Source organism: Mesoplodon bidens (assembly GCF_964165515.1).
Source record: "Mesoplodon bidens genome assembly, chromosome: 4".
NCBI classification, from domain to species: domain Eukaryota; kingdom Metazoa; phylum Chordata; class Mammalia; order Artiodactyla; family Ziphiidae; genus Mesoplodon; species Mesoplodon bidens.
In genome coordinates this window covers 135,575,602-135,602,018 of record NC_138160.1, presented here as the reverse complement: position 1 = coordinate 135,602,018, position 26,417 = coordinate 135,575,602, and the positions used below count along the sequence as shown (strand labels likewise).

General features: G+C 44.3%; 2 protein-coding genes across 2 annotated transcripts in view; one reads left to right on the top strand and one right to left on the bottom strand.

The window, feature by feature from the left end:
- Positions 1 to 26,417, bottom strand: part of CYFIP2 (cytoplasmic FMR1 interacting protein 2) — a 133,536-nt gene that overhangs the window by 43,746 nt on the left and 63,373 nt on the right. Inside the window, exons 20-23 of the mRNA XM_081230941.1 lie at positions 25,601 to 25,709; positions 18,715 to 18,834; positions 11,920 to 12,119; positions 10,966 to 11,053 (exon numbers count right to left, since the gene is read on the bottom strand). Of these exons, the coding sequence (XP_081087067.1) occupies positions 10,966 to 11,053; positions 11,920 to 12,119; positions 18,715 to 18,834; positions 25,601 to 25,709 (517 nt within the window). The remainder of the gene's footprint in view (positions 1 to 10,965; positions 11,054 to 11,919; positions 12,120 to 18,714; positions 18,835 to 25,600; positions 25,710 to 26,417) is intronic.
- FNDC9 (fibronectin type III domain containing 9) lies at positions 8,205 to 8,931 on the top strand (the record flags this gene model as incomplete). The annotated part of the gene is made up of 1 exon (XM_081232351.1): positions 8,205 to 8,931. The coding sequence occupies exon 1, from the start codon at positions 8,248 to 8,250 to the stop codon at positions 8,929 to 8,931; it is 684 nt and encodes a 227-aa protein (XP_081088477.1). The 5' UTR covers positions 8,205 to 8,247.

Genomic DNA, 26,417 nt, shown 5'->3' with positions numbered 1-26,417 from the left:
TAACAGGCCACCCTGTCAAACAGGGCTGGGACCAGGGAGAGGTGAGTGAGGTGGCGCTAGGGCACACGTGGTACAAGGTGCTCACCCTCCCAAGTGAGTGCATCTTAGTTCTGGCCCTGTAATCAAAGGCCCACTCTGTAGTCTCCTGTTTCCTCTCCAAGGATGAGGCGGGTATAAAACAAACACCAGATACACCATGGCTTATCTCTGGTCGGGGAAGGAGAGTGACTAGAAAGGGGCACGAGAGAACTTTCTCGATGATGGAAATGTCCTACATGTTGACGGGGTTCTTGACTACACACATGTATACATTTTTCAAAATTCATGAAAGTATATGTACACTTAAGATCTGTGCATGTTATTGACTGAATGGTTGTGTCCCTCCCAAATTCTTATGTTGAAATCTTAACCCCTATTGTGATGGTATTAGGAGGTGGGACCTTTGGGAGGTAATTAAGTCATGAGGGTGGAGTACTCATCAATGGGATTAGTGCCCTTGTAGAAAGACACATGAGAGAGCTCTACATCTCTCTTTTCTCCATCACGTGGGATACGATGAGAAGAAGGCTGTCTGCAAACCAGGAAGGAGGCTCTTAACAGACACTGGATCTGCTGGCACCTTGATCCTGGACTTCCCACCCTCTAGAACCGTGAGAGATCATTGCTGTTTAAGCCACCTAGTTACTGTATTCTTGTTATAGCAGCCTGAACTAGGACGGTGCATTTTACTGCTTATGATTATACGTCAATAACAAAAGTAAATTAAAAAGCCCACTGGGCTATATCATAGCCTAATTTACTTCCCAACATTTGCTTTCAAAGATAAAAAAACATGATTTGAGTTGCTTCCCAAAGAGGGCTGCAGCTTAAGCCTGCACAGGCATGTGAGAAGGATGACTGGGCTGTGCTCACAGCCCAAGGGGCCCCTCATGGACTCATCCCCCAAGAGAGCTGCCTCCTCACTCCCCACCCACACCAGGTGTTGCAGCCTCTCCTCTGAACCCAATAAAGCTCTGGGCATGTTCAGTCTTCTTTCAAATATCCTGTGAAAGGAACTTTTGAGCAGCAGGGAGCTTTCAATGGATATCCCTGGAGGGGATGAAAAGCAACCAGCTACTTTTTTCCCCCTGTATGATTCTCTGACTTATTTTCTTGCTTTGTGCGAGTCCAGAGTTATTTACTGGGGTGGGCACACCTCACTTCAAATTCCAGTTCCATCAATTTACTAGCTAGATGATCTTGAGCAAATTACTTAAACTCTCTTAGCCTTGGTCTTCCCTAAGTAAAGATGATAATACCAACTCCTGTAAGGTTGTTGGAGGTTTAAATGAGATGACATACATACAGCACTTAGCATGGTGCGTGGCACGCTGGAAGCACCCACTGAAATAATAGCCCTTCATATTCCTTCGTTTTGGTAATCTGGTAAGTAAAGACTATGAAAATACAGCTTCCTGGTCAAATTCCCCCCAGCAGCTTTGGCTATAGTCATGATCCTCTGAATGTGGACAGTACATCTGTGGGGTACAATTTCATACAACACAGTATATCCTACACAGTGATGTGATGGAGAGCAGGGCTGAGACCAGCTGACGGAACATACCCCAAAATGCAGATTTTGCTCAATATTTAGAACTTTATAAAAATAGGAGCTGTCTAACAACAGACTGTGCTGGGTAAGGACGGAGACACATGACATAGGGGTGTTAGAAGGGAGACCTGCCTGGGACAGAGGGTTGGAATGGATGTGTTATTAACTCCCCTCTGAGGTGCAAGCTCCAGTGTGGTCCTCCGGGTGCTCATCTTTCTTAGCGGTCTTCTTAACCCCCACTCCCACCCAAGGAGTTTCTAATATAAGTCTCCCTTAGCACTTCCTGGCAAACACAAATATAAATATATTTGGGCAGGTGGAAACTGTTCAGCAGCTCTCCCCAGTTCTAGGCAGAGAAGAAGAATTGTGGAATTGTTGTATCACACACAGGGCTTTAAAAAAAATCCCCCTTACAGACCCGCTCAATGCACATAGGAGGCCTCTTGTTGACATTCCTCCATCAGTCTTGGATTCTGGTCTGGACCATTCAGGCCTCAGTTGATGGCCCAAGCTCAGGAAGGACCAGCATGAAATGAGCAGAGTTCAAATCCTCCTTCTAAGTGAGCAAGCTCCCCTTATTCCCCAACTCCCCCCCACCAAAAACACACCACACCCATGCAGGAGGAAACACATACACATGCTGGAAAGTACATGCACACACACCCACGCAGGGCACCCATCTGACCTGCTGGCTCAATAGGAGGCTGGGCCCTATTGAGAAAATGTGGGAATATGGGAGCCGGGGCATTTTCTGAGGTTTGGCAAAGAAAAACAGGAATGTGACATGACTTGAGACATTGGAAACTTGCTACAAATCTCTTATACTGAACCAATCCTGCTAGCTGACTCAGGCTACAATCAATGTCTGCCTTTAGAAACTAATTACATACGCTGTTTAGGATGTCTCACTTAAAATCAAGCTTGGATAAATCGATCCTGCACAAGATAGATACCTTTATGAGATCTGAAGAAACCATCCTGATTCAGGAATTGGAGCATATTATTAATGTGTGACACAGATGCACATTTTTTTAAAGGCGAAACAGTGTGTGTGTGTGCGTGTGTGTGCGTGTGTGTGCGTGTGCGTGTGTGCGTGTGTGTGTGTGTGTGTGTGTTGCTTTGTTTGTTTTCTGGCTGCGCCGTGAGACGTGTGGGATCTTAGTTCCCTGACCAGGGATTGAACCCGTGCCCCTTGCATTGGAAGCACAGAGTCTTAACCACTGGACACCAGGGAAGTCCTGGTGTGTATGATGAATTCCCCTGAGGTCGAATCAAGGCTCACACTAGGGCAATGTTTAGATACCGATGATGACACTAAACAAAAGACCAAACCCACATCTCTAAAGACCCAAACATTATTGGGAAGTTATTGGTATAATTCAAGGAATGATTTGTGCCACAATCTATATCACTTGCAAGGCTGTTTTATGATAGACTTTCTACAAGTTAATTACTTAGAGATATTTTTAAAGTTTCCACTCATATACTAATTTCAGTTACTAAACCAGTTGCTAAAGGCTTTTTACATTTAATACTACCCCTAACCCTAAGCGACAGAGCTCTTAGGCAAGGGTACTTGGACTCCAAACTCCAGAAGAGGAAACACTTGCTGACTGAATTTCTCCAAAGGTAGTTGATGTTTTCCCTGCTTCTGCTGGCTACCTTCGGGTGGCTGGGTGTTTCCTTTGAGGTCTTTTAATTCCTTGCCTGTTCCTATCACCCTGGAATCCACCAAATTGCGAAGTCCTGCCTCTAGCTCTCTGACAAGTCAACCACAAGGCAAAGAGCCACTGCTGACCACCTATGACGGAAGGTCGACCCAGCAGAACGGCAATGCATCAAGGAGGCTGGCTAGGAGCTTGGGGTCTGGACCGACAGACCTCAGCGTAGGGCCCTGCTCTGCCATAGCCTAGCTTTGTGATACTGGTCAAGTTACTTAATCCCTCTGAGCCTCAGTTTCTCCCTTTGTACAATGGTGATAAGACGGCCTACCTCAAAGAGTTCCCCATGGGTAAAATGAGAAAACACATTTTCTCATGCACTGAAATGTTCTCAGTGGTTATTTCTGAGTCATAGGATTTTGACTGCTGTCTTTGAACTTTCTGATACTCTTTATGTACAACGAGCATGTACATTAAAAAAAAAAAAAAGCTGTTTTAAGGGGAGAAAAAAGGAAGGAAGCATCATGCAGAGTGCAAACCCTGTCCATTACAGCCTCTGGATGAAGGTATGACCAACTCAGGAAATGGCTCTGACCCACGGACATTTTCTTCTTAATGATAATGGCTACTATTCCTAAGCTCAGCACTACAGAGATGGGTTCGTCTCACCGCTACAACATTATCAGGTGGGTAGTATTGATATTTGCCTTTTACAGAAGAGTTAACCAAGGCCTAGGAAAGTCAGAAAATTTGTCCAAGGCCACAGAGTCAGGATTTGAACCTAGCCTGGGGACTTCAGCCCCTGCGTGCCAATCAGCTTTGGGACCAAGGTATGCTCTCTCACTGTCCCTTCACTGCCACCTTCAGGGAGGGAGCAGGGATCCCACTCTTGGCTGGTTTCCTCTGGCAGTGATTTACTACTGGTGTAAACCAACCAGAGACCACCAGGCCCGACAGCTGAAGAGGCTGCCACTCAGGTGACTGCAGAAGAGTCCTGCCTGAAGGTGAAGACAGTGAGCCTGGCTGGGGTGAGATCTCCTGAGCCAAGTGTCCCAGATGATCCGTCTCATCCACAAGGGCTCACTGGCTTCTCTGGGTGCTGCTGGGGAATGGTGATGGCCCAAAGGAGCAGGATAAGCCCTGGACTTGGAGGCAGGGACCCGGGTTCCACTCCTGGCTCTGCCACTAATCAGTCACCTGGCCTGAGGAAAGCCATCCCTTCTCTCAGGATCTGCCAACCAAGAGGACTTCTAGGCCTTACATCCTCCAAGTATCTCAACTTCTCAAATAAAAAGCTCAGGGTGAAAAATGGCATCCAGGAGCATTAAAAATAAATTCTTGTTTTCAGTGGCAAAGGCTTGAGCTCCATCTCGTCACTCCACAGGCCCCCTAACGCTGGTATTATTATTCCCCTCAAAATAACCTTTTCAAAAGGCATCTGCAAACTACTGCATTGGCCTTTCTGTGGAGAGGATGCTTTCATGCTCTGCAGGGAGTCGCCATTAGCATGCATTACAGCAGATTCTAGACAGACGCCTGGGAAAACTGAATGCCACGGGAGGGAAGCACAGAGCAAGTGTCTAATTGAGGGACACCGGGCATTCCGAGACCCCACGCCTCACAGAGACCCTTGGCCTGGGGAGGGTCTGTGACTCACTGGGCAACTCTTTATAACTTTTTGATTGTCACTGATGTGAATCAAAAGGAGACCTTCATGGGTCCACTTGGATACTTTGGCCAAGAACCAAGTAGAAAAAAGATGACTTTTAAAAATGCCTAATTTGTGTTATATGATTCAGGTCTAAATTCATCGGAGCTAGAGCTGCTGTAACAAATTACCACAAACATGGTGGCTTCAAACATTCGAATCTCACAGTTCTGGAGGCCTGAAATCAAGGTGCTGGCAGGGCCACGCTCCCTCCAAAGGCTCTAGGAGAGAATCCTTCCTTGCATCTTCCAGCTCCTGCAGGTCCCTGGCAGTCCTTGGCTTATAGCAGCATCACTCCAATCTCTGCTTCTGTCTTCACACGGCTTCTACCCTTTGCATCTCTCTGTGTATAAATCTCCCTCTCCTTTCTCTTATAAAGACACCAGTCATTGGATTTAGGGGGCTCCCCCTAAATCCAGGATGATAACATTTCCAGATCCTTAACTAATTAAATTCACATAGTCCCTACTTCCAACTAAGGTCACATTCTGAGGTTCTGGGTGGACCTGAATTTGGTGAGGGGTAAGGGTGGGGAATGCTCAAACCAACTCAGTACGAGTGTCCTGGCGGTTCAGCAAGCCTCACATGGGTTCAGGCCTGGGCAGGGGGGTAGCACTCATGTTTTCTACCTGACATCCTGATCTAGCCCAAGCGATCAGCTTTACAGATGATGGAACTGAGGCCCAGAGAATAAAAGTGTCTTGACCAGTGGCATACAACTAGGTAATGCCACAGGAGGCAAGAATAAAGAAAGAAGAGGGTGTAGAGGTGGGTAAGGAGGTGGGGTGGGAGGGGATGAGGATGTAATTACTGTTTTACTTGTGGGAAAGGAAGAACGGCAGCTTTGCATTTGCAACCATTGTCCAAAGAAGGTCTAGATGGGGAAAAAAATGATAACTAGCTTATTAGAGACACAATTTAGGAGACTTTGAAGAATTAGTACCACTCTGAGGATCAGTGTGCAGGGGATTGTTTGTCTTTTCTTTTTTGGCCAAAGGAATGAGAGCTCCTCTCACTGGGCAAAAGCCTTTCCAGACAGGTCCCTGAAACATCGTGCGTACAGATGCCTGCTGGTTGCTATGGTGAATGATACTGATCTGAAGAAATGAATAATGTGGGCGTTGGGGGCGACAGTGGAATTACTCACACAGTGGTGAGAGAGACATCAAGTAGAGCCCAGAGCAGAGGAGGGAGAAGGCACCATCCTTCAGCTTTGGTCCACTCTGCCTCTGAGGGCTGCGTTCTAACCGGATCCACTGTGAGCACCAGGTAAGGGACACAAATGGCTCTTCTTGGAAATGGAAATGGCTTTTCCTTTCACACTGCTTGGAGGAGGGCCAGGCAATGGTAATACGAACAGCTAAAAATAGGGGGGGATTTAAAAACAGAAGCAGTGGAAGAAAAATAAATAATGGGAGACATTTAGTCGTAAAAGCTGTGAATGCTGCAGCTTGACAGAAAGCTCTTCAAAATGTCTGCTGTAGAAAACTCAGTCTGCAAAGACGGCCAGCACAGATGTGAGGCAAACAGGAGAAGAGATTCATGACAAGAATCAGCATTCCTGATCTCTCCTGGTGGAAGGGTTTATGAGGGCTATTGCCTCTGTATCATAAGTAATGAAGTAAGCTCTTTTCATTGTGGTCCCTATTTATAGGGCTGTGTATGAGAAGGAGACCCATGGAGGGAGCGCAGATACTCAGTGTCCTCTGCAAAGACCCTCGCTGGGGGGATCTGAGCACACCTGCCTTGTCCCTTTCATCCCCCATTTTTCTGGGAGAAAATTTCCGGCCCAATGGAAAGGAACTCCCCTTCCTGAGCATTTTAGTTCATTGTCATCCATAGAGAAGAAGAACAAGGCCTGAAAAATCATTCACTGCTGGGCATCTTCCTGCAGCTCACTTCCTCTAGGAGCATGGGCATGAACACCGGTGGTTGGAGGGAAGCAGGGAGGAGAGAAAGCAGCTCATAATCGCAATCAGTGTGGCTTAATGTCCAATTCAGGTTAAAATCTGATCGACTGTTTTTTACTCTGTCATTGCAATCTGAAATGAAACCTTCTGCATTTCGTGTGAGAGAGGAGGGGCAGAGAACTGAGCTGGAGAGAACTGAGATCTATCCGTGAACATACACAGGTTGACTATGGCTGTCTCTGAATTTTAGCTCAGGGGAAATTTGGTAGAGGAGAACAATCTCTCTCAAACACATAGAATTAAAAAGAAACTCAAAAGCTTGAGGATGGTGCACTTTTAGCAAAGCAATCGGGCTGGCAATCTGAAGAGGGTTCACTTCACGTGTCAGGAAAAACAGCAACGCAGTCTTAGTACCAGCGCCTCATTTTGCAATAACGTTCTACGACTAAACCCGGCAGCCTTGTCTTTGTAAATCCAGTGGTTACGTGGCTTTGGGTCTTGCACTTGTTAGCTGATTGCACCTCTCAGATTGCTCATCTGTAGAATGGGAATCTAGTTCAGAGGGTGTGATGAATAAAGGATATTTATTCTTATATGTTGAGCTTCTAGTGACCTGTGACATAGCAACTACTCGCTATCGCTGGTTATTACCATCAATAACAGTCACAGAACCAGCAGTATCAAACAGTAGCAGTTATGCTGGTATTCGGAGCTGATCACCTTGACCTGTGAAACTGATTTTCTGGGTAATCCGGCTTTGAAAAAAGCTAACAAATGGACAAAACATGAGCAGAGGCTTTGGGGAGAAATCAGCTGCCGCCGAGTGATGATGCAAATCTCCTCTGGCTACGGGCAACAGCACTTGGAGGCTAAAAACACAGTGGCCAGAATGTTCTAGATGAATGAGCTCACCGCACTTGGGGCAGCAACAGGAGTTCCAGAGGGAAATTTTAGGTGAAACAACTGCCTGACCTGGAGGCCACAGACCCGTGGTGACTAACGTGGGGACTCTGAGGCTGCGCTGATTTTCCCTTTCATTGCCTTTTCTCCCCTTCTTTTTTTAAGGTTTGGGAACAGTGTTGTATTTAAAGAACCTGAGCCACGGCCGGATGAGGCTGGGGCATGTGCGTGCATCTCTTTTGGGCCCGACGGCCCCCAGCTCTGGCATGAGGCAGCCCTGATTTGAACTGCGGTTCTGCCATTTCTCGGCTATGCCTAGCTGGCTACTGTCCCCTCTTGGCCTCCATCTCTTTGTCTGTAAATCGGGGTCAATACTAGTCCCCATCTCGAATGCTCAGTGAATGGTGGCTATGGTTATCATAAACACTTAAATGAGGAGGTGACGCTCTTCACTTTGATTCTGGTTTCAGAATCGAGATGAACATCGAGGTTGGGAACGTTTCTTACACGGGAGCCATCATTTCCTGGTCGTCCTCGGAGCCCTGCCTGGAGGACTATTACCATATTATGTACAGGCCCAACTGGAACAGCATCTTCTCTGGCTATCTTCGCTACAGCTTCCACCACGAGGAGAAGGTGCCTCGAACAATCAGCTCCGTGGTGCGGGAACACCTCACCCCTTCCACTCTCTACTTCCTGTGCATCATCTGCAAGAAGATCCTCTTCCCCTACAGGCACTACTGCATCATGTTCCACACCCTGGATAAGAGTCCACTGGCTGCTGGAAGTTCCCTGGTGGACCCCCAGATCTCCCTTTGGGTGCTGATGGCCATTCTGCTGGCCTGCTTCACGGCAGTCTTAGCCTTCATCTGCCTCCAGTTCTGGTGTATCCGTTGCCATGAGCCTCGATGGTCTTACAGAGCCGGCCTCATGGAGGAAGCCAATGGCCTGGTGAGATGGCCAGAGGAGGCCCCGGGTCTGGGTCAGGGGGAGGAAGACCTGCAGGGGCTCCCCCTGGTGGAAGTGCCATGCAAGAACTCTGGAGCTGACGCGGAACCAGAAGCCGCAGCCGCAGCGGCGGAATGGGATGCCCCCGACGTGGGTGCCCTGCAGAGGGAGGGCGGTGTTCATCCTGCCGCACTGCCTCATTTTGGGGAGTGAGAGGTGGAGGGGAGGCGGCCCACATCAGGTAGCTTAAAGCCCTCCGTGCAGCAGGTCTCCGGTAAAAACGCATCTATAGACTACCCATTCGCCTCCCCTCAAATGTCCGAGCTCTGACACATGGACCACGTGGTTGGATGAATGCCCTTTGACAAAGCTTCTCTAGCTGGAAAACATATAACCCCCTGGTGTGCAAAGGGAGGAACACGGTGTTTCTCAGGAGTGTCCATTTAGGGTAGGGGGGGCTCAGTTAGGAATTAAAAGCATTATTTCAATATTAAAACAACCATGAATATATTATGGTATAGAAAGTGAAATCTGCATGACTTAAATAAAACACAAAACTTCCAGGAAATTTTTGAGTCGAAGATGGGCTCTTTAGTTATGCTTTCAGTCAGCTGAGGCAAACATCCAGTCTCCTCTGCTGTTGAGAGGGATTATTTTGGAAAGATGTGAGAAGCCTTGCTCTAGAGTGTTTTCCAACTTTCAGCCAATCGCACACCACTTTGTACCCCATCTTCACCTTTTTTTAAATCACAGACTATCTTTACGATTATTAACAATACCTTTTCTTTAAATTGACTCATTTTTAAACTTATTTTAAAACATAGCCTTATGCTACTCCCCAGATGAAAAACTAGCACCCTCCTGCTATAAATAGAAGGGAAGAGACATAATAAATAGAATGAAGACAAAACAATACTAAATTTGACTTGGATACTATTGCCTAAGGACTCTGAGCTCAGGGCCTGCTCTCTCATCTCTGATCAAAAGGGAGATTAGCAGTCGTTGGAAAGGTATTAAAGACATATTAGCACCAACATAAGGTTTGCTCCTTGGTATAATCAGCAAGATTTGAAAGAGTATTGCAAAGGGAGTTACTTTGTGAGTGACTGTTAATTTATGCCATGACTGTGAACTGTCTACAGTGCTGTCTGTAAGGGTTCCCTGATTTAAGAGAGTTGCCTTGACCAGACTGGCTGCTCTGGAGAAGACACCTGTACTCTCTCAGCATCATCCTAAGACTTTCTAAGCCCCACATTCAGGCCCATGTGAAGGGCACTCATCTTGGTTCTCACACTTCCATCCAGGGCTCCCGACCTAGAGAAGCACCTTTTCTAACCATGTTATATTTATCCAGTCACTTCTTCTTCTAAGTCCATCTGTGTTTACTTTGTGAAAATGGGGTCAAAGGTGGCCATTTTTCATCTGTCACACACAAAAAAATCTTGGCTTTTTTGCCGTTGTTGTTGAGCTATTGCACCCTTTCTGTGGCGTTCTCCCACACAAACCCGCAGGGTAAGAAACGATCTCCTACGTATGTCATGGTGACGGTAAGACTTTGTGAAGGGTGTTCCCCAGTGCCCACCCCGGGTGTGGAAATGGAGCTGGAAGAGGGTGGAGATGCGTCTGCTTCAACCTCTGCTAAATCCCCAGCATGGAGAACCTGCCCAGCATCTGGCCTGCAGTGGGGGCTTAAGGAATGTCTGTTTAACGAATGGCAAAGGACTGAAAGTCCAGAACAGGCACCACCTGGGAAGCTTTGTTAGTGTCAGGACTGGCACTGTGAACAAAGCAGCAAAGAGACAGGAGGAGACCTCTCAGCTCTAACTCCGGCCGTCTGGGATTTCCTTCAAAGCTCCACCTTCCCAACTGCTTCCTGTCTGCAAATCCCTCATCTTCACGGAGCACGAAATCCCAGAATCGCAGGATGATACCGCAATGAATCAACCGAGAACAGGAGGAGATGGGACGCCGAGACAAGGAGACGCACACACCTATTTCCCTGCTTGCCTCATAAAGTCCTCCCCAGACTGCTCCTGCCCAGAATGCAGCCCCACCAGGTCTGCGCTCACCCTCACCCCTGCTAGTTGTGAACAAATAAAGATGAATATACTTGCAGTTGTTTCTGCCTGGATTTCACTGCTGCCTCTGTATCTCCATGCTTCTTGTTTTTCTGATTTGGGGAACACTCTTCTATCTGCTTTTGCTCACTAGTCCTCTTAGAAGTAGGACACAGGCAAGACCACTCACCTTGGACCCATAGAGGTAATAAGGCTGGACGTTGGCGGGTTTATCTCTTTGCGGTTCTTGGGTGAAAGGAATGGCAGTTCGGACAAAACTAGTAGAAGAAAAGAGATGGGGCAGGAGTTAACTGAGTCCTAATATTATTCTTCACGGGACTTGATATAGCAGGAGCCTTTCCTGATCAGGTGCAACCACACTGTTTCTTAGGCCGTGGCCTATACAGGTACTTCTGACAGACTCCCGTTTAACTCCTGTCTCCTTTTCATGGATGGGAACACTGTAATCCAGGTTCACAGGCTCGACTCTGGGCTTGCAGCTGCTCAGATAGTGGTCAAGAAAGTCAAGAACAGGGTGGGCCTGAAAACAGCCTTCTCCAGGGCTTGGACCCTCCGCCCTCAGTTTGGTTTCCTCAAGAGTAGAGTGCTGCAAACTCTTTTTATAAAGGCCCAGATAGCAAATATGTTCCGCTTTGCCAGCCAGATGGTCTCTGTCACAACTACTCAACTCTGCTGTAGCATAGAAGCACCCATAAACATGCTCATAAACCGTAAATGAGTGAGCATGGATGGCAGAGTTCCAATAAAACTTTGTGAATTTCAAATAATTTCTACTTGTCACCAAGTTATAATTCTTTGGATTTTTTCCCTAGCCATCTCAAAATATCAATACCGTTCTTAGCTCACAGGCTGAACAAAAAGAGCTGGCAACTAGAGGTGCCTCATGGGCTGGAGTGTGCAGATCTCTGCACAAGAGGATTGGAAGTCCCAAATCTTTAGAGAACCGGAAGTCTATCTTGCTAAGTGTGTGGCTTCCTCCCAGACCCTTCCGTGACTCTGGCACAAACTTATTCTATGCTGGCCATGAGCCAGGCCCTGATGACACTGAGAGGGCTCGTCTGGAGGAGACAGCTGGCTGCTGCTACCGCCACCCCCACTCTGCTTTGCACAGAGACTCCCTTACCGGTTGGTGGACCCATTGTAGCAGTAGTTGGGGAGGAAGTCGAAGTTCAGCTCCCAGAAGACATGCAGGGTGATGCGGCCATAGGGGGCAGACACGTTGTGATTGGCCTCCCGGAACATGGCATCGAAGCTGTCCAGGGTCATGTGCTTACACAGCAGCCGGTGTGTGAGCCGATTGATCTCCAGCAGCCACTCCAGCTCCTGCCCAGAGAGAGAGCCCGCGGCTGCTGAGGACTCACACACGCACCTTGCACGCAGACACCATTATCTGACAGATGCCTTTCATGCAGGTGAGGGCCCCTCAGACAACTTTATAACGGCCAGCATGGGACTAGGACCGCTACAGTAGTATGCGACGTTCCCTTCCTCTGAGTGAAGGAAGTACCAGACCATGCCCAGGGAGGCTGCATGCCTGCCCACAGAACGGGACCACAGACCATGTGCAAATCCCTTGTCTGCACCCCCCTCAGTAGAAAAGCATGACTACTTGCTCTCCAGTTTCTAGGTTAGTAAGGAAAAACCTTGTCCCTCTGAGTTGCAAGTAAAGTAAAAGGAAGTTGTGAACATCCATCCATCACCAGAGGCGCTATCTCCACCCTGCAGAAAGCAATCAAAAGAGCTACCACCTACTAAGTACTTACAATTAGGTTGGACCATGTGAAACTACTGTTTTTTAGGTCAAACACCATTTAATGTTAGTACTTTTTTATGGTTCAGTCTAATACATGCCAAGCAGTATTCTAAGCACTTTATATGTGTTAACTCACTTCACGCTCAAAAACCCCTATAAGGTCAGCATGATGGCTGTTCTTACTGTATACATATAGAAACTAGGCTTTAAGAAGTGCAGTAACTTGGCTTCAAATCCAGAAAGCTGGGCTCCAAAGTTCACATTCTTAACAGTTGTATCCTATAGACATTTAAAAAACAGCTGGGGGCAGAACGTTCCCTCATCTGGACTCCTCTTGTGCCCCTCACTCACACAGGGTTTGGTTACACATGTTGGCAAAGGTTTGGCTGCAAGCTATGGACGACGGACATGCATGAGCTGTGGGCCCTGGTTGTTTGGAATCCAACCTTCAGGAAGAGAACAGGAGCCGAGTGGATAATATCTGGACAGAGCAGGTCACTGCACTTGCTAGGAAGTAAAACAGATAAAATACTTTGGGCTGGCTTTAGTTCCTTGCTGTATTGCTATCGAAGAGAATCAAAGCACAGTCCTGGGCAGAAAGCATCTCTGTGATGCTCTAGGACACTCCTATACTGTAGTGGTTAAGCCATCTTTTGAGATAGGTATGACTGTCCCTGTTTCATAGAGCGGAAAACCGAGGCTCAGAGGGTGAAATAACTCGCTCAGGGTCATAGAGTGAATACAGAACAGGGCTTAGGATGTGATCCCAGGTCTTCTGACTCCAAATCATGTGTGTTTGGCCCCTGTGACACAGCTTCCTGGAATAAAGAAGCAACAACTGAGAAAGCCCTTTGAAAAGTAAAGATGGCTTTACAACGTAAAAGCTAAAAGAACGTCGGCAAAGGCAGTTCCCCGGAGTGTGGCCAGGAGGTGGGATGGTCAGAGGGCCAGCTGTAAGAGCTGGGCCTTGGAGCCCAGTTGTCTACAGTCATAGGAGGTGGCCTCACACCAGAGATTCTATTTTATTCTCATTAGCCACAAGACCCCTCTGACTCTGGTTGGGGTCCAGAGTGTTGTAGGCCCAGACCACGCTTCCAATCTTGGAGCTTCGTCTCTCTGAAACTCAGATTCTGTGGCTCTAAATCGGGCAAAATACTGTATCAAAGCTTGCAACCTTAACTGGCTGCAGGTAAGTGAGACAAGCAGGGGGCAGGAGGGAGCCCCGGGCTGGGCTGTCCGTGGCAAACTGGAGAGCCGCTGACAGATAAAGGTGGAGCGGCTACTTCACGCCATCTGATTATTTGTTGCTACGTCGGAATGGGGCTTAGTGATGGCAGGTCTTGCCATCTCTTGAAAGAAGGCCAAAATCTGGATTGCAATTCTGGAATGGTAGCTGGAAGAATATGTTTCCAGTCACTGTGCACCTTGAAGTAAACGAAGGGTGGAAATACAGAATCAGCTGTCTGCTTCCATCTCTTGGGGCCTAGCTAGCTGGATGGCATTTTTGTTCTTCTTCACTTAGGGTGGGTAAGTAAGTAAGTAAAAGTAAGTAAGTAAGTAAATAAATAAAAGCAATGAATGTGCGTGATTTTATTTCTAAGATCACTGAGTCCCTCAGCACATGGAGGTGCCCTGTTACCATGAAGAGAGCTACAGATGAGGAACCGGGATTGAACAATTCCTGTTCTAAGGTTCTGTGATTTTAACGGTCTCACAGATGTGCATCAGAGACTGAAGGAGAGGGTGCTCACCTCCGCTGATATGCGGGTGCTGGAAATGTCGGTCCACTTCTTCCGCCACGCCCCACGAGTTTTTGTTATGTAATGCAAACTGTGTTTTGCTTCAGCCCTGTACTTCCAGCCTTTCAATCAGAAGAGGGCACTTGCCTGAGGGATGCAGGGCTCAGTGCATCAAGGCACAGAGGTTTAGAAGGCCACAGGGGTGGTCCAGGTGCCTTCTGAGAGGATGTCAGCTCTCTATACTAAAGCCGGTTTACTGGGGGGGCAACACAGAGAAGCAGCACTGGGGAAACAAAACACCCAAACGGGCAACTTCTGTGAAGTAGTGGAAAGGGCTTTTCCACGGGAACCAGAAAACTTGAGTGTCAGCCGCACTTGGCCGTTAAACCAGCTCTGCGGTCCAGGCGGGCCAGGAGAATAGGGGTCTCAAACTCAGGCACAGCAAGGCCTGGTAGGTCATCCCATGAATGAATCGTGCCACAGGGCCTGCGGCAAACCCAGGAGAGCCCAGCCCAGCCGATGGGGAAGTCTAGTCATTTCTAGGCAATTGCTGCTATCTGGGAAGGCTGGTCTGAGGTTGCCAGAGCTTCTGCAGTTTTATTTGAATTCTTCCAAGTGTTAAGTGTTGGCTCCAAATTTCAAATATGCTTCACAGCCTAAACAAAACACAGCCTGCAGGCTGCCAGCTCTCAACTTTGGCATCAGATCCCTCTGAGAATCTACTTGCTCAGCTGCGTATGATTAGGGCCACCGACCGATGAAATCTCTGCAACCCTCCCAACTGGGCATCAAGCCACCCCCTCCCCTATCTCAAGATGGAGCTTCTAAGGTGGAGGGAAGGGCTGAGGGGAGCATATCCCTTGCTTTGTTTCTCAGAAGAGGCAGAAGTCTTCTCAGCCAAGGCAGTGGGGGCCTCCTGACCCCACAGGAGAGAGCACCCTTGGGCTCTCCTCTTCATGGGCTTCATGGGAAGTGGCTACTCTCCTGGGGGATGTTGCCCTCACCTGACAAACACAGGCTTTCACTGTTTGTTTTGATTTTGTTCCCAGCTAAAAGAACATTCAGTGCCTTTCAAGGGCTGGGAATAGGCCATAGATACCCACACACAACCCAAAACCAGTTTCTCCGTAAGATACGCTCATTCATTACTGGAAAACTAGAAGATACAGATAAACAAAGAAGATAAAAACAAAAATCCCACCTCTTGAAGATAATCACTGCTAACATTTGGCAAAGAAAAATATTTCTTAAAGTAGATCTCCCAGAAGAACTTGTGCTATATCATAGTCTCTCAAAGTCAGTGACCCAGTACTTTGGTGGGCAGTTGGGTCAAGTTCTCTTGGAAATGCTTCTGAGAATCTACCCTGAGAGCACCTCATTTGTAGCTCAAAATTTCTATGTTCCTCTCTTTTTTCATAAGCTATTTTCATTAAGTACAAGAAACTATGCAAAGCTCTTTCCAGGCAGTATCTCATTTCACCCTTTTGACAAGTCTATGAGGTGGATTCTAATATTTCCTCCATTGCACTACAGGCTTGCAGTATAAGATAAGCAACTCACCCAAGATCACCCAGCTAGTTAAGTGGTGGGGCCAGGACTGGAACCCCAAGGTCTTTCCGATGCTAGAGTCCTAGTTCTTAGTCCCTTTTTCTTTCTTTCTTTCTTTTTTTATTTAATTTTTTTAACTTATTTTTTAGCTGCATTGGGTCTTTGTTGCTGCACGTGAGCCTTTTCTAGTTGGGGTGAGTTGGGGGGCTACATTTTGCTGTGGTGCGCAGGCTTCTCATCGCGGTGGCTTCTCTTGTTGCGGTGGCTTCTCTTGTTACTAGGCATGTGGGCTTCAGTAGTTGCAGCGCACAGGCTTAGTTGCTCTGTGGCATGTGGGATCTTCCTGGAACAGGGATCGAACCCATGTCCCCTGCATTGACAGGGGGATTCTTAACCACTGCACCATCAGGGAAGTCTCAGTCCCTTTTTAAAAAACCACTTTGTCCATTAAAAAACAAAACAAAACCCTTTTTATTTTGAATTAATTTTTGACTTAAAGCTGTGAAAACTGCAGACTTCCTGCATATTCCTGACCCAGTTTCTCCAATGTCAACCTCTTACATAAGTTACCTAAAGTCAGAAACTAACACTGGTACAATTCTATGAACTAAATGACAGACCTTATTCAAATTCACCATTTTTTTTTCCATTTTAGGGTTCAATCCAGAATCCCACATTGCACTGAGTTGTCATGTCTCCTTAGTCTTTTCCAATCTCTAACAGATTTCAGTATCTCTTTGTCTTTTATGATATGGATGCTTTTAAAAAGCATTGTTCATTTTTTTTTTTTTTTTTTTTGCGGTATGCGGGCCTGTCACTGTTGTGGCCTCTCCCGTTGCGGAGCACAGGCTCTGGACGCGCAGGCTCAGCAGCCATGGCTCACGGGCCTAGCCGCTCGGCGGCATGTGGGATCTTCCCGGACGGGGACACGAACCCGTGTCCCCTGCATTGGCAGGCGGACTCTCAACCACTGTGCCATCAGGGAAGCCCGCATTGTTAATTTTTGAATGCCATTTGATTTGGGTTCATCTGATATATTCTCATGATTAGATTGAGATTATGCATTATGCATACATATCAGGGGATACATGAATATACCTTATTTCTGGTGATATTAACCTTTCATGCTTGGTTAAGATGGTGTCTGCTATGAATGGATAAAGAAGAGGTGGCACATATATACAATGGAATATTACTCAGCCATAAAAAGAAACGAAATTGAGTTATCTGTAGTGAGGTGGATGGACCTAGAGTCTGTCATACAGAGTGAAGTAAGTCAGAAAAAGAAAAACAAATACCATATGCTAACACATATATATGGAATCTAAAAAAAAAAAAAGGTTCTGAAGAACCTAGGGGCAGAACAGGAATAAAGATACAGACGTAGAGAGTGGACTTAAGCACACGGGGAGGGGGAAGGGTAAGCTGGGACGAAGTGAGAGAGTGGCATGGACGTATATACACTACCAAATGTAAAATAGATAGCTAGTGGGAAGCAGCCGCATAGCGCAGGGAGATCAGCTCGGTGCCTTGTGACCACCTAGAGGGGTGGGATAGGGAGGGTGGGAGGGAGACGCAAGAGGGAGGGGATATGGGGATATATGTATACATATAGCTGATTCACTTTGCTATATAGCAGAAACTAACACAACATTGTAAAGCAATTATACTCCAATAAAGATGTTAAAGAAAAAGAGAAAACATAAATATAACAAGTATTCTGCAAAAAAAAAAAAAAGATGGTGTCTGCTAGATTTCCCCATTGTAAAATTAGTATTCTTCCTTTTGCAATTAATAAATATCTTGAAGGAGATAATTCGAGACTATGTAAGAATGCTTTTTCTTCTCTAAGTATTTTTAAAATTTTTGAGTAATTTTAAAACTTTGGTGAAATACAGATAACATAAAATTTACCATTTTAACCCTTTTTAAATGTACCTGTGGCATTGGATACATTCATATTGTTGTTCCACCATCACCACTATCCACCTCCAGAACTTCTTAATCTCCCCAACTGAACCTCTGTACCCATTAAGCACTAACTCCCTATTCCTTGGCAAACACCACTGTACTTTCTGTCTCTATAAATCTCACTATTCTAGAAACCTCATAATAAGAAGAATCATAAAATACTCTTCGCAAAGTTCTGCCCGCTAATTTTAGCATCTGTTATTGGATCTTGCCCGCAACCATTACTACTGAGGTGTTCTAATGGTGATTTTCTACTTCTCTCATTCCTTCTACTCATCTGCTTTTGAAGCATTAAAAGCTTCCTTTGATTCACCAAAAGACTGATCAATCAAGTTATTCTAATTCTTGGAAAGACTTAGCAGAGAGTAGGTCAAATTGCTGATTAATAAAAGAAGGTAGCAGGCCTGTCCCATGCTTGTGCATCAGGAACAACTATATAATTTGCACGTCCCAGCACAAAATGAAAACGTGGGGACCCTTGTTAGAAGATGATTAAGAATTCCAAGATGGTGACACCAAAGCATTAAACCAGTCAAGAGCCTCTGTGGGCTCTATACTACTGCTCACCCACGAAGCTGACGCTGCTGTGTAACCTTCCCTAGTTTGTTAGGACCACCCAGCTACTTTCTGGAGCTGTAGAATCCTAAAGGACAAGAAGCTATGCCCCAGGGCTGGCCATTTCTAGAGATTTCAAGATCCCCCCTCCACTCCCATTCTCTAGGCAACCAGGAAGGTAAGATTATTCTTACTCTTTTTAAATCTTTTTTTTTCCCCTGTCTCATTCAGATGAGAAAGAGACCCATTGCTTCTCTGAAACTAGCTCAGAACGAGGCTAACAACAACCCCCAACGAGGCTTCTAGTCTGAGGAGTCCCAGAGCAGAACTCACAAGGGCCCCCATCTCTTACCACGATGGAGGTCAGGTCCTCACTCTCAAAGCGGCTGATGGCCTGGTCCAAGGATTTATACATGGCGGCAGAGATGCGCTGGGTAATGAGTCTGTTCAAGTCAATTGATCTACCCAACAGCTGCACGGGAGAGAGAGAGACAGAGGGAGAGATACAAGGTTACTTAAAGTTTGTTTGCACAAGCACAGGACAACTAAATGCAATGCACTGATAGGAAACTGTACTAAAATCATGAAGAACATGACCAGGACAAATAGGGGCTCTATGAAGAAAGTAGTATTATTAAATTTCCTGAGTATGATAATTCTATTTGGATGATGAAAGAATGTCCTTGTTCTTAGGAGATACATGCTGAGGTATCAGCGGTAAAGTGTCATGTACCTCCAACTTACTCTCCAGAAAATGGGCATAGAGGGAACGTACATCAACATAATAAAGGCCATATATGACAAACCCACAGCAAGCATCATACTCAATGGTGAAACACTGAAAGCATTTCCACTAAGATCAGGAACAAGACTAGGATGTCCACTCTCACCACTCTTATTCAATATAGTTTTGGAAGTTTTAGCCACAGCAGTCAGAGGAGAAAAAGAAATAAAAGGAATCCAAATTGGAAAAGAAGAAGTAAAACTGTCACTGTTTGCCGATGACATGATACTATACACAGAAAATCATAAAGATGCCACCAGAAAACTACTAGTGCTAATCAATGAATTTGGTAAGGTTGCAGGATATAAAATGAATGCACAGAAATCTCTGGCATTCCTATAGACCAACAATGAAAAATCAGAAAGAGAAATTAAGGAAACACTCCCATTTATCACTGCAACAAAAAGAGTAAAATACCTAGGAATAAACCTGCCTCAGGAGGCGAAAGAAATGTACTCAGAAAACTATAAAACAGTGATGAAACAAATCAAAGATGACATAAACAGATGGAGAAATCTACCATGTTCTTGGATTGGAAGAATCAATATGGTGAAAATGATCAGACTACCCAAAGCAATCTACAGATTCAATGCAATCCCTATCAAACTACCAAGGGCATTCTTCACAGAATTAGAACAAAAAATTTTACAATTGATATGGAAACACAAAAGACCCCGAATAGGCAAAGAAATCTTGAGAAAGAAAAATGGAGTTGGAGGAATCAGGCTCCCTGACTTCAAACTGTACCACAAAGCTACAGTAATCAAGACAGTATGATACTGGCACAAAAACAGAAATATAGATCAATGCTACAAGACAGAATACCCAGAGATAAACCCACACACATAGGGGCACCTAATTTACAACAAAGGAGGCAAGAACATACAATGGAGAAAAGACAGCCTCTTCAATAAGTGGTGCTGGGCCACCAAACCAGCTTTACAACAAACGCTAAAGGAACTTCTTTAGGCAGAAAACACAAGAGAAGGAAAACACCTACAATAAAAAACCCAAAACAATTAAGAAAATGGTAATAGGAGCATACATATCGATAATATCCTTAAATGTAAATGGATTAAATGCTCCAACCAAAAGATGTAGACTGGCTGAATGGATACAGAAACAAGATCCATATATATGCTGTCTACAAGAGACCCACTTCAGACCTAGGGACACATACAGACTAAAAGTGAGGTGATGGAAACAGATACTCCATGCAAATGGAAATCAAAAGAAAGCTGGAGTAGCAATTATCATATCAGACAAAATAGACTTTAAAATAAAGACTATTACAAGAGACAAAGAAGGACACTACATAATGATCAAGGGATCAATCCAAGAAGAAGGTATAACAATTGTAAATATTTATGCACCCAACATAGGAGCACCTCAATATATAAGGCAAATGCTAACAGCCATAAAAGGAGAAATCAACAGTAACACAATCATAGTAGGGGACTTTAACACCCCACTTTCACCAATGGACAGATCGTCCAAAATGAAAATAAATAAGGAAACACAAGCTTTAAATGATACATTAAACAAGATGGACTTAATTGATATTTATAGGACATTCCATCCAAAACAACAGAATACACTTTCTTCTCAAGCGCTCATGGAACATTCTCCAGGATAGAACATATCTTGGGTCACAAATCAAGCCTTGGTAAATTTAAGAAAATTGAAATCATATCAAGTATCTCTTCCGACCACAATGCCATGAGACTAAATATCAATTACAGGAAAAAATCTGTGAAAAATACAAACACATGGAGGCTAAACAATAGACTACTAAATAACCAAGAGATCACTGAAGAAATCAAAGAGGAAATCAAAAAATACCTAGAAAGAAATGACAATCTAAACACGACGACCCAAAACCTATAGGATGCAGCAAAAGCAGTTCTAAGAGGGAAGTTTATAGCAATACAATCCTACCTCAAGAAACAGGAAACATCTCAAATAAACAACCAAACCTTACACCTAAAGCAATTAGAGAAAGAAGAACAAAAAACCCCCAGTTAGCAGAAGGAAAGAAATCAGAAAGCTCAGATCAGAAATAAATGAAAAAGAAATGAAGGAAACAATAGCAAAGATCAGTAAAACTAAAAGCTGGTTCTTTGAGAAGATAAACAAAATTGATAAACCACTAGCCAGACTCATCAAGAAAAAAGGGAGAAGATTCAAATCAGTAGAATCAGAAATGAAAAAGGAGAAGTAACAAATGACACTGCAGAAATACAAAGGATCCTGAGGGATTACCACAAGCAACTATATGCCAATAAAATGGACAACCTGGAAGAAATGGACAAATTCTTAGAAAAAGCACAACCTCCTGAGACTGAATCAGGAGGAAACAGAAAATATAAACAGACCAATCACAAGCACTGAAATTGAAACTGTGATTAAAAATCTTCCAACAAACAAAAGCCCAGGACCAGATGGATTCACAGGTGAATTCTATCAAACATTCAGAGAAGAGCTCACACCTATCCTTCTCAAACTCTTCCAAAATATAGCAGAGGGAGGAACACTCCCAAACTTATTCTACGAGGCCACCATCACCCTGATACCAAAACCAGACAAAGATGTCACAAAAAAAGAAAACTACAGACCAATATCACTGATGAACATAGATGCAAAGATCCTCGACAAAATACTAGCAAACAAAATCCAAAGCACATTAAAAGGATCATACACCATGATCAAGTGGGGTTTATCCCAGGAATGCAAGGATTCTTCAATATACGCAAATCAATCAATGTGATAAACCATATTAACAAATTGAAGGATAAAAACCATATGATCATCTCAATAGATGCAGAAAAAGCTTTCAACAAAATTCAATACCCATTTATGATAAAAAAAAAACCCTCCAGAAAGTAGCCATAGAGGGAACTTACCTCAACACAGTAAAGGCCATATATGACAAACCCACAGCCAACATCGTTCTCAATGGTGAAAAACTGAAACCATTTCCACTAAGATCAGGAATAAGACAAGGTTGCCCACTTTCAACACTATTATTCAACATAGTTTTGGAAGTTTTAGCAATCAGAGAAGAAAAAGAAATAAAAGGAATCCATATTGGAAAAGAAGAAGTAAACCGGTCATTGTTTGCAGATGACATGATACCACACTTAGAGAATCCCAAAGATGCTACCAGAAAACTACTAGAGCTAATCAATGAATTTGGTAAAGTTGAAGGATACAAAATTAATGCTCAGAAATCTCCTGCATTCCTATACACTGATGATGAAAAATCAGAAAGAGAAATAAGGAAACACTCCCATTTACCATTGCAACCAAAAGAACAAAATACCTAGGAATAAACCTACCTAAGGAGACAAAAAACCTGTATGCAGAAAACTATAAGACACTGATGAAAGAAATGAAAGATGCTACAAACAGATGGAAAGATATACCATGTTCTTTGATTGGAAGCATCAACATTGTGAAAATCACTGTATACCCAAAGCAATCTACAGATTCAATGCAATCCCTATCAAACTACCAATGGCATTTTTTACAGAACTAGAACAGAAAATTTCAGTTTGTATGGAAACACAACAGACCCTGAATAGCCAAAGCAATCTTGAGAAAGAAAAACAGAGCTGGAGGAATCAGGCTCCCTGACTTCGGACTATGCTACAAAGCTACAGTAATCAAGACAGTATGGGACTGGCACAAAAACAGAAGTATACATCAATGGAACAGGATAGAAAGCCCAGAGATAAACCCATGCACATATGGTCACCTTATCTTTGATACAGAAGGCAAGAATATACAATGGAGAAAAGACAGCCTCTTCAATAAGTGGTGCTGGGAAAACTGGACAGCTACATGTAAAAGAATGAAATTAGAACACACCCTAACACCATACACAAAAATAAACTCAAATGGATTAAAGGCCTTGGTGTAAGGCCAGACACTATAAAACTCTCAGAGGAAAACATAGGCAGAACACTAGATGACATACATCACAGCAAGATTCTTTTTGACCCACCTACTAGAGAAATGGAAATAAAAACAAAAATAAACAAATGGGACCTAATGAAACTTAAAAAGCTTTTGCACAGCAAAGGAAACCATAAACAAGACAAAAAGACAACCCTCAGAATGGGAGAAAATATTTGCAAATGAAGCAACTGAAAAAGGATTAATCTCCAAAATTTACAAGCAGCTCATGCAGCTCAATAACAAAAAAACAAACAACCCAATCCAAAAATGGAGAGAAGACCTAAATAGACATTTCTCCAAAGAAGATATACAGATTGCCAACAAACACATAAAAGGATGCTCAACATCACTAATCATTAGAGAAATGCAAATCAAAACTACAATGAGGTATCACTTCACGCAGGTCAGAATGGCCATTATTAAAAAATCTAGAACCAATAAATGCTGGCAAGAGTGTGGTGAAAAGGGAACCCTCCTGCACTGCTGGTGGGAATGTAAATTGATACAACCACTATGGAAAACAGTATGGCGGTTCCTTAAAAAACTAAAAATAGAACTGCCATATGACCCAGCAATCCCACTACTGGGCATATACCCTGAGAAAACCATAATTTAAATAGAGACATGTACCACGATGTTCATGGCAGCACTATTTACAATAGCCAGGACATGGAACCAACCTAAATGTCTATCGACAGATGAATGGATAAAGAAGATGTGGCATATATATACAATGAAATATTACTCAGCCATAAAAAGAAATGAAACAGTTATTTGTAGTGAGGTGGATGGACCTAGAGTCTGTCATACAGAGTGAAGTAAGTCAGAAAGAGAAAAACAAATACCGTATGCTAACACATTTATATGGAATCTAAAAAAAAAAAAAAAAAAGGGTACTGATGAACCTAGTTGCAGGGCAGGAATAAAGAGATAGACACAGAAAATTGACTTGAGGACATGGGGTGGGAGGGTGAAGCTGGGGCAAAGTGAGAGTAGCTTTGACATATATACACTACTGAATGTAATACAGTTAGCTAGTGGGAAGCAGCAGCATAGCACAGGGAGATCAGCTCGGTGCTTTGCAATGACCTAGAGGGGTGGGATAGGGAGGATGGGAGGGAGGGGATATGGGGACATGTGTAGCATATGGCTGATTCACTTTGTTGTGCAACAGGAACTAACACAGTATTGTGAAGCAATTATACTCCAATAAAGATATATTTTTTAAAAAGTTGAGGAAAAATACGATGCATTCAGACTGTAGGAAGAGGCTCAGGACACACTCTGGTACCCCATGCATTGCTGACATCCTGAATCTACCCTTGAAGTTCTTCCTGTATCCGTCCTGTGCCCCAGTTCAGAGTCACCAGGGAGTAGCAGTCCCCGCAGCGAGGGCCTACCGTGTACCTTTATGGGGATGAATTTAAAAGCATGAGGAGAAGGGCTGACTACAGGCTGGAAAATATAGCTTAGGATAATTTCCACTGGGGTACACGTGGGCATTACTGCAGATGGTACATACATAGCAATAAACATTTATTGAGTATCTGTTGTGTGCACTGCACTTTGCTAGGTGCCCAAGGATTATTCTCAACTATTTTATTTTTTTCTGCTTCCCTTTTGGGAGAGATTTTCCACCAACTGACTAAGGCTCCTTAGAGCACACACAGAGCCCTCAGGTTTAATGTCCTGTGACTAATTCTAGCTGCACTGGTAACTGACAGCTGTAATCTTCTGAGAGGCTGAAGGAAAAACTCTCTTTGAGCCCTTACTGTTGGCAGAGGCGAAAATGTTTTTTTCCTCTTATGATTCTCCATTTCTCTTAGATTTCTCAGAGCAATGGGAATATCCAGGGTTTCCACGGTAAATCCTCTCCTCTTTATCCAGGGCATCTTCTCAGTCTCAGCCCTGCTTCCCTTCACCCAAGTCTTCTCCACAAACACGTGAACCACAGGATAAGCACACAGAGGTCACAGCATGAAGGCCATTTCAACACTGTGTGGCTGACAGCAGCTTAGGAGTAGGATGCAAGGTCTGCTGGAGCATCTCTTATTTTTGTCTGCCAGGCTCACGTGAACATCTTTAAGCAGGGATATGTTTCTAGCTCCTGGCAGAATTTCCTCTACATCTGGGGTCAAATGTTAACAGAGACTAACTCCATAAAAACAAAACATAATGGGCCCTGTTCAGGGGTAGATTTACCCATTTCTGAACATTAGTCCCGACTGAAGGAGGTGGGCTGCAGCTTATGATGGGAGGACAAAGGTGGCCGCTACTCATCAGAGGTGAATGGCAGCTGGGCTGAGAAGCCTAGAACTTGAACCAAAGAAAGCCCAATGCCTCTTGACTGTAAGATTCTGAGGGGGTGTTATATCCATGGTCAGCAGCCCACGCGGGGCAATACCCAGGGAAGATGGTAAGCAGTCCTGATTTCCAATCTCTAGGCTAACGTCACAGTTCCTCTCTCCTGCCCATTCCACCTCTGTCACCATACCTGGACGTGTCTCTGCTTCAACAGCGTTTCGTAGCGGTTGGATGGTGGGTATGGAATGATGACTCCATAATTCTTACATTCAGCCCTAAAACGTTTATCCAACAGGACACTGGAAGGGATAAAGTGAAATAAGGCCAGTAAACATGACGGTGAATGGTGATCAATCACCCAGCCATGTGTATTTCAAACCACAGGATCTACTCATGAAGTGCTATCTAATATATTTTAAATATTTTTTTCTGATCTAGAGCAAAGTTCTTCTAATTTTTTTCAGCCCAGAAAGCTCAATATGTGAAATAGAATTTCCACGTTAAAGACACGCAACACAGAAGTTGAGATGCTTTCTTGCTTTTATTCATTCACCATAAAAGCAATTGAGTCCCTGCTTAGTATATCCCAGGAAACATTCTAGGTACCAAGGATACAAAGTTCTTGTCCTTATGGAGCTTATGTTCTAGTAAAGAGAGACTGATAATAAATAAATAGGCAGAGGAATAAAATAATTTCAGATAATAGTAAATACCTGCATAGTATTTACTATTCACCAGGCATACACGTACATGCAGAGAGTCATTTTTAATCTCACAACAATCCCATGAATTAGATGTTCTATTATGATCTTTTACACTGAGCCAGGGATTGCAGAGTAATAAGTGCTCTGAAAATAATAAAACAGGATCATTTGGTGTTAGGAGGTCAGGGAAAGCCTCTCTAAAGAGGTTCTGTTGGACAGAGACCTAAATGCTAAAAATGGAAAGATCTGGGGGAAGAATCTTTCAGGCATGATTAGCTTGGTACATTGAGAAAAAGGACAAAT